This window comes from Gymnoscopelus braueri, assembly GCF_963280865.1.
Source record: "Gymnoscopelus braueri genome assembly, chromosome: 4".
Lineage (NCBI taxonomy): Eukaryota > Metazoa > Chordata > Actinopteri > Myctophiformes > Myctophidae > Gymnoscopelus > Gymnoscopelus braueri.
In genome coordinates, this window is record NC_137605.1 from 19640504 (window position 1) to 19649522 (window position 9019).

The following is a 9019-nucleotide window of genomic DNA, read 5'->3' on the forward strand; positions in this document are numbered from 1 at the left end:
AGCAAAAAGGAAGAGAAAAGGGGTTTTGGAATATTCGTTTTCAACACAAGCATCTTTCCCATCGGACTGTGCAAGCTGCTTCCAGTGAATTCTATAAAGACCACTGGTTCCCACACTCTCCTGGACACAAGCTAGTGAAAATAGCAGATCTACAGGCTCACAACGCGTTGCGGTGCGACGCGTTGTGAGCTTGTAGATCGGCTATTTTCACTACTTCTTAGACATTTTTTTTTAATTTATGGAATTTATTTATTTATTTGTATTAATGAAATTATTTTTGTTAAGAATTGATGAATATTTTATTTTTTGTATTTTTTTGGGGGGGAAATATTTGGAAATAATAATAATAATTAAAAACAAAATGTAGGACACAAAAAAAATTATATTTACTCGTGACCCATAAAAATGTGTCCGCGACCCACAAATGGGTCCCAACCCAGTGTTTGGGAAACATTGTGATACGCAAGTGGAAAACACAGTGATATAGACGTTACCCTCATGCGGTGGACCCAACTGTCTCCCACTCCTCTGTGACACACTCCTTGATCTGTCTGGTCAGGGGAGACAAGTCCTGTCTGACCTGGCCTCAGTCATAATAACCTGTCTGAATCAAGAATCTTTTGGCCGCAAGGTATGTCCTCTATTGTCCACAAATGACTATGTATGCATCTATTGGACAATTAAATAGTTGGATATCAGAAGGCATTAGGCTTGAGAAACTTCATGAAAGCACAACATATTAAGTCAACCCACTATACTCCACACAGGTTCACAGTAAAAGCACAACTGAACATAACTGTGTGGGGTGTTGACCACACATACGTAGCCTTACTGTACATGATGATGAGGTAGAGAACAAGACACATAAATCTGGATGTCTGATTTCCAAGTGGCGCAGATTGGTTCCAAAACACACATTGTGCCCGTAATAGGCCTGAGTCAACCTGAAGACCTCGACAGACAGAGGTTGTCGCACGACACTGTGAACACTCCTTTGCGTCATGGAGTTTCGTTGTTCTGTTTGCTTTTGGACTGCAGATGAAAACCATTCCATATCCATTTCCCAGACAAGTACAGTAGTCCTTTCTGGGTATGGGATCTGTTGAGCAAGAAAATGTATGAGAATGTATGAGAATGAAGCTGTGCAATGACCCCCCACCCCCCTCGCCCCCCCCATCAGTCAGGACTGCAGACCACTGCAGACCACCACAGTCTGAAAACGAATCTCAGACTCTACCTCACTCCACTTCTCTCACCTTGTATCACTTATTGTCTGTCTGACTGTTTATTTATTTATTGATAGATGCTAATTATGCTACAGTATGCAGATGTATGTTGGTTACTAGTACACATAATTATTATTATGCATCACATACTGTACTGATAATAGTATGTTATGCATGCTATTTAAATAAGCGTATGTTGTTTGCTTGTGCACAAATGCTACAAATCATATGTTATTCAGATAGCATGGTGTTTAGGCAAATGCTATGGGTTGGTTGTTTACCGGGTGTCCTAGTTACTTTGTAGCAGTCAATTATTCTATTTGCACTTTACTTATGTGACTATTTGTCCTGTTGTTTGTTGATTAGTGTTCACACCATTTACTCTGATCTTACACTTGTAAGTTGCTCTGGAAAAAGGATCTGCTAAATGCCTAATAAGTTCTAAATTGAATCACATGAGACATTTAAATTACACAAGTATAATTTTGGTTTATTGTAGGGTAGGCTATACTGTAATCAGAGGTATATAGTTTGCTAGGCTTCATTTGCTTAAATTAATTATTAATTATTAATTAAATAAATAAATAATGCATATTTGTTTTATGATAACAGGCCACACTTTGCTTGATTTCTGCAATAACAAAACACAGTTTGAACAGAAATACACAAATGAAGGGCTCACCTGGTGGAGCGCATACCAGGCTCAGTCCTTGCACAACCGGCCTCGGTTCGAATCCGACCCGAGGACCTTTGCTGCCCTTCCCCATCTCTCTCATGCCACTTCCAGTCTCTCTCCACTGTCACTGTCAAATAAAGGCTTGGAAATTGAAATGAAGTCAGTGGTGGAAAAAGCACTAAAATGTTTTACTTAAGTAAAGGTATCAATACTGCAATGTAGAAATACTCAATTATACGTAAAAGTCCGGAATTCAAAATTGACTTGAGTGAAAGTAGGCTACAAAAGGATTGGTATCAAAATGTAGGCTACTTAAAGTACCAAAAGTAAAAGTACTCATTATGCAGAATGTGCCATTTCACAAGTTTTCAAATGTATACAAATATTTTGAAAATAGCCGATCTACAAGCTCACAATGTGTTGCATCGCAACGCATCGTGAACTTGTAGATCAGCTATTTTCAGAAATGTATGTAGGGCTGAAGTGGGTAATGTATGTTTTGTAATAATAATTAAAATCTACAAAGTAACTAGTACCTAAAGTTTTCAAATAACTTTAGTGGAGTAAAAGTACAATATTTGCTTTTGAGATGTAGTGGAGTAGAAGTAACTGTACTTAAGTGCAGTACTTGAGTAAATGTACTTAGTTACTTTCCACCACTGACACACACACACACACACACACACACACACACACACACACACACACACACACACACACACACACACACACACACACACACACACACACACACACACACACACACACACACACACACACACACACAATCCCATGTCTTCCCACGATCGTGTGTAATTCCCAAAACAAACTGTGGGGGGCAGCAGTACGCCTTCGCTGCGTCCAGTCTGCCGTAAAGTGCAGGGAGAAGTACCAGTGTTGCCATGTCGGCTTATTATAAGCGACTTTGGGCTTCTTTTTCTGTAAAGTTCATAGAGTTAAAAAGGTAAAGTTGCTGTAAATATTGGTAGTTTATTTTGTTGCTTGTTTCTAAAGTGTACTTGCTTATTCAGGCTTGCTTCCAAATGTTTTAAATAATAATTAAACCAGTGGTTCTCAAGTATTTTCATGAAAATGTTTTGTGCCAGGGAGCATTTGTGTTGTTTAGAAGAAAAAAAAATCAAAATATTCCACATTTTATTGCAAGAGTTTTTGAAAATAGGAGATCTATATGCGACGGTTTAAAGTGCTCATGTGACCTAAGTTGCTTCTTTGGGCTTGTTTTCCTAGACCGGTTCCTTATTTCTCTCAGACAATCTGGCAACCCGCAGAAGGGCATCTTTCCTGTTATAAGGACACATCCAGTAAACAGCTCAACGCTCAAGGTTGGTCGTCGACAACTACTTCAAAATTACACTTCTTACTTGAAAACCTGGTGATTTGTGGCATTTTGTTGTTGATTCAAGTACGCCGGAAAAGATGGAATGGCTAGGAGTTGGTTTAGTTGTTTATTTTTATGGTCAAATGTACCACATGCTAGCTTAGCCGCGTTAGCAAACTCACCAATGCAACCTAAGCCAAGTTAGCAAGTTAACAAGCCAGCAGTCAGCTAACATGTCTGTCAGCCTATCTGTTAATTATAGCCTGTTTACCTATCTGTGTGACTGGATATCTAGTATCCATTTAGGACAAGGTAATGAGATGAATGTCATTCCATTCCATTAATGTGACTTTGATGTAGCATGGGTAGCTAACATTAGCAAACACAACTGTGCCATAGTTGGTGTCATTTCAGGTCAGATGACAGGTGCGTCTGCTGTCTTTACCCTTGCTGTGTTTTGCTGAGGCTGATCTAATCTAATCTAACCTAATCGAATTGAATCAAGGTGTCTTGTTGGAAACGTGAATACTTAACGACCTGCTTTTCGTTGCAGGGTTGATTTTTAAGGTTTAGTTGGACCTATAAAGGTAAAGATGGCCGATAACATTGAACAGAAGATCAAGAACTACAGGACGGCGCCCTTTGATGCCCGATTCCCCAACGTCAACCAGACCCGCAACTGCTTCCAGAACTACCTGGGTGAGGAGGGCATTAATGTTGTTATACTTAAACATTATTACATTATACAGAACTACCTGCATGAGGATATTGCTGGTAGTTCTTTCATTATTAGTTATTTCCACATACACTTACTGTCACTGAGAGATGTCACTCCTTGTCAAAATGATACACGCAACTAAAAAGACTACATTCATTCTGACATTTGACTAGTTGCAGCAGATAGAATTGAGGCATAGGGCCTGAATATGCTATGCATGTCAGTGTGGCTGCGAGGGTTCGTCGACATGTACAGGGTTTTGTGACTATACTAACATTTTGTGTCTGTAGACGTGCACGTGTTCAAATTCAATACAAGACAGAACCTAATGACCTTCTTGCCTGCATGAAGGACTTCATCATGGCAAGAGGCCAAGAGGTCTACCGTCTAAACAGTTAACTTTGTTGTGTTATTTCTGTGCCTTCCTGTTGGATTACTCTGAATGCTAATCAGTTCTGCTTGTTGTATCGTTTAACATAGCTGCATATGAACGCCACAAGTCTTTTATTGTCATAATGCAGTGGGTTGTGACGGATCTCCTCTCCTCAACCAGAGAAACCATTTTTCTTTAATAGTGCAGTCAGTGTACTTGTCTGCATTAAATTTGCATGGTCACATCATGCTGATGTCCATGCACATGAGCTGATGATGAAATCATCAATGCTGGTGACATCCAGGGCATGGTACTGGTACAAGGAAAATAACATGCATAGGTGCTAACAGTGGTGGATGAAGTACCTCATTGGCTGCTGCTGTTCATCGGAGCGATGAGTCAATGTGACGTCCACATGGTTAGGCGTGCCTCCAAATGCATGTATGGTCTTGTAATTAAAATGATAACTGAAACTCACTGAAATTTCAACAGATTTTCAAGTGGTTTGGATACTTGGTTAAATAAAAATGTGGGTTTTCATATCAAACGCCATATCTTACAACATAGATATAGTAACTATATTGTGATATTAAATCTCGTGTAACTTGTTTACAGCTCAGGCATGTTTCCTGCAAGTGGAGTTATGGAGAGTTGGCCCTGTCAAATGTGTCTATGGTAGCAACGTTGATGTACGACCCAGCGGCCAATGCCGCATCTATCTAGTATGTACATTGTTTATGCTCGCTTGAGACAACCAGTTGTTCATAGACTGGGGCTAATTTTACTTACAGGGTCAATCCAGTGGGTAGTTAGGACAACGAAGTTCTGTCTTCTGACAGACCAGCAGTTAGTGGTGGTGATCAATCAGTCAATTCCCCTCATGGGCATGGCCTCAGTCACCGTCTTGGAGTCATCGACAATCTTGGAGTGCAGGGTCAGCCGTGTTCTTCACACAACACACACTAAATGGTTCTTGTTCAACAACACAGAACGGCCCTTGGACCACATACTTCATGACGGCTTTGTCAATGCACCTCTGAGACACAGTCCAGTCCAGGTGGTGTTCACTAATGTGGCCTGGCTGCTGGAGGAGGGAGTCTGAGGCTGAGCCCTTTCTCTTTTTGTTGATGTTAGCTCTCATATGCTTTTTTTAAGGTGGTGTACATGATTTCTCTGAAACAGTGAGAAATGTGAGCATTTTCTAAGCATAACTAACTGTAAACTATAGGATTCAAAAGCTACACAACTCTTAACATTCATTGACTACTATTTAACATTACCTTTGCCCAATCTGTGACTGCAAGGCTCAATTCTGGCACCCTTGACAGCCTTAGATGGTTATTATGTATAGTTGAAACAGCAATATGTCACGTCAGTGTCATGGGCCACTTTGTTCATAGTGGTCCAATAAATCCATCCCAATACTTATTGCCTCATATTGGACTTTGATCAGTGTTGGCTCGGCTTAACATTCTGTTCATCTGATCTAATATGTTTGTTGCTATTGGATGTGCTGTCTTATGGAATGGCCAGTATCCTTAAGATGTTTTCTGTCTCTGCTCCAGACTTCCACAGGTGCAATAAGGCGTTGGAGGCTAAAGGCCAGGAAACGGCTCCATGTGAGTGGTACCAGAGAGTCTACAAGAGCCTCTGTCCCATGAGCTGGGTATGTATTCACCAACCTGCTGTTCATCATGGATCCTCTGCAACTGCAGCTTATCAGCCTGTCCACTATTGAAATTAGGGATGGGTGATATATAATATTATACACAATAAAGGGCCGTCCACAATCAAGCCCAAGTCGTTATATTGTCATCTACTTGAGTTAGAACGATTTTTAAAACCACATCATTACAGTGGTTGGTGTGGAGGTCCCATTATTCCGTTATATTTCCAAACACGACAGTCACCCAGTGATGGGGCAGTTGGGCATCAATTGACATAAACAACTATAGGCCACTAGTTTGAGGACATAAAGGAGTATTTCACCATCAATCAATTATCAATTACACACCCCATGAAGCCTTGATTTCATGGATTTTATTAATTTTTTTGTTTAATTCCTAAGCCAATAATTTGATGACTGGGTGTATTTCCGGAAGGAGACACAAAGAGTCTACCGGATACATTGACATCTTTCTGCCAGTAATCAAATTATTGGCCCAGGAATGCGTAAAAAAAAAATTCAAGGCTTCATGGGGTGTACAATTGATAGAAAATAAGTCATTTTTGGGGTGAACTAAGCTGGCACACTCAGGCGATAACTCCACAGCGCAGTGCTTTCTCTGAGATCTTATTGTGTGAGGAGTATTCCGGTGTTCAAGTTTGACTACGGCATTTGCAGGGATATTCCCTTATGCCTTTTACTTGGCTATGGTTTGTTTTACTACACATCATCTGCCTACTTCACCATCCTGCAGGACAAGGTCTGAAAGAGAACATTTGCAAGATATTTCAAACAACACTCGCCCCAAAGTTGTTTAGTGGCCTACAGTATGAGCAGTGTTTGTATTGATGCTCTATAAATCCTTCATCTGCAGACAAACTGCAGGCTTGGTCAGACCTCAACTTGACACAACGGTACACATAGCTGTTACCGTGCCAGCAGTCTGTTCTGGCTTGCCTTTGTATTTTGGGTTGTATCCTGTGTATAAAGTTCTCCATTTAATCAACAAACTCTAGGTCTCTAGGGCCTCATGTTTTTAAAGTGGTGATATTGTAACTCTTTGGTTTAAATATGCGCTCCCTTCCCTTGCCATTTGTGTTTTGTGCTAGGCACATTTCTGTGGAGCTGCTCTGTATAGACTGGTTCTCAGGTGTGTTAACCACATGAACCCCAGCCGTCCCTAAAGCACAATGTTGCAACCATCTGCTATTTTAGGTGAAGACATTTGGTTTAGAGGGGAAAAAGTAGTGGGCAAAGTATAGAGCCCTGGGGGACCCCAGTTATATAGTAGGATTTCAGTGGTTAACCTACACCCCCAAACTCACCCCCCAACAACATTAATAGAGGATCTGTTCTTCAGCTATCAATAAAACTCTTTGATACGTTGCTGGTAGAAGTTTACATGCATTAATTATGACCCCAAATTCACTTATAATAGGACCATGTCCATCCATCGTGTTGCGAGCTTGTAGATCGGCTATTTCTGCCAAGTGTTAGTTTGTCCCGGAATAGGGATGCTTGAGTTCACACGGTAATTTATTTTCTGAGAAAGCTAATCTCTTTCAAATGCCTCCTGTAGGTGGCAAAGTGGGACGATCAGATGGCGGACGGAAATTTCCCTGGGAAGATCTAAAATGGCCAACTGACGTCGGCTACCAAGAAGGTCCACTTCAGACCGTTTTGTGCAGCCTATTGCGATGACTGTGGAGTGCCTAAGGACATTTATAAACCATGAAACATCATTCTGTTAACTGTTAACGTTCAGTCTTAACGTTACAACTCTTAAAATGCAAGAAATAAAACAACGCACATTGTTTATCTGGCACCATGTAAGACCTATGTTTTTTGTTCCGTCTTGTACTTTTCTCTGTACTAAGGTTGACTTGATCCAGATAAGTTATTAAAACATAAAAAATTACACCTTGCTGTTTCAATAACTCTGTAAATGTGTAGTCTCTTTCACCATTGGCACTATTCATATCAGTGGTAGCCAGTGTTAAGAAGACAAAGGCAAGTTTTCATTCCAACCTAGAATAAAGACCTAGGATTCATTAGTGATGTCACAACTAAGCACCATCTAGCGGAAGTGCTTAATGACTGATATGGCCCTTGAACCATTAACTTGTGCTGCTGTCACATTAAAGCCCGGTTCGTGCACCAAAAATAGCCAACTTACTGTACAAGCATTGCAGATGCATGTACATGTATTTTTGGTGAAACATGCTATTTTCAACGGTGGTCGTGATGACATTTTCTTTTCCTTAACGGAAGCACAGTGAAACCCTCCATGATTAGCAACCATCAGGGGATTGGTCATACTGGAGATAAATATTCTGTGACTACTTAAAAAAGTTAGAAAAATCGAAAAACACTGGCAGAAGCTAAAAAAACACATGCATAGTACCTGGCAGTGAATGAGGCGCAGTTTACGGAGCTAGTTCAGGCCAGGCAACTCAAGGGATTGGGCTAACCGACCAGGTGACTAAGTCACATGCACTCTTCTCCTGGTCGGTGGGTTATAAGTAATGCTCTGCCTACCTGCTCAGTCTGGTTGCGCTCTTCTGCTGCTCTGACGTGCGACGCTGCTGCTGCTGCTGCCGAGATCCTGCCGGATCTGCTGCCCTTGCTTGCCTTGCCTACGTATGCTGCTGACCATGAATAGTCTCATCCCACCGCCTCCCCGGCATCCACCTGTAGGTTCTGTTTCTAGATCCCCGTGGGGGTCTTTATTCATTCCCTGTAAATGCTATTTGGCATGTAACATTTATTAAAATGTTATTCTTACAGGGAGTGAATGGATTCAGAGTCCTGACGCCAAACTATGCTTCCTTATGCTTTCTATATCCATGCTCAAGCTTGCTCAATAAATATATATTCTAATCCAATCCAAGAGTTGTCTGACTGAAATGTGTTAATGTCACAGCCCCATGACACTACACGCTACACATATTCTGATTTGTTAGTTATGCCTCTGTCCTATTCTTGGTATCTCTCTAACCAACATGAGAGGAGTGCCCTTAA

General features: G+C 41.0%; 1 protein-coding gene across 2 annotated transcripts; it reads left to right on the forward strand.

Moving 5' to 3' along the window:
- The first annotated feature begins 3177 nt into the window (after window positions 1-3177).
- cox6b2 (cytochrome c oxidase subunit 6B2) lies at window positions 3178-7821 on the forward strand. 2 transcript variants are annotated; one of them, XM_080427532.1, is made up of 4 exons: window positions 3178-3245; window positions 3795-3940; window positions 5898-5998; window positions 7578-7821. In XM_080427532.1, the coding sequence occupies exons 2-4, from the start codon at window positions 3835-3837 to the stop codon at window positions 7629-7631; spliced, it is 261 nt and encodes an 86-aa protein (XP_080283658.1). In that variant the 5' UTR covers window positions 3178-3245; window positions 3795-3834; the 3' UTR covers window positions 7632-7821. The 2 variants fall into 2 exon arrangements, with proteins under 2 accessions (XP_080283658.1, XP_080283659.1); XM_080427533.1 differs by having other exon boundaries at window positions 3232-3295.
- Window positions 7822-9019: the final 1198 nt, after the last annotated feature.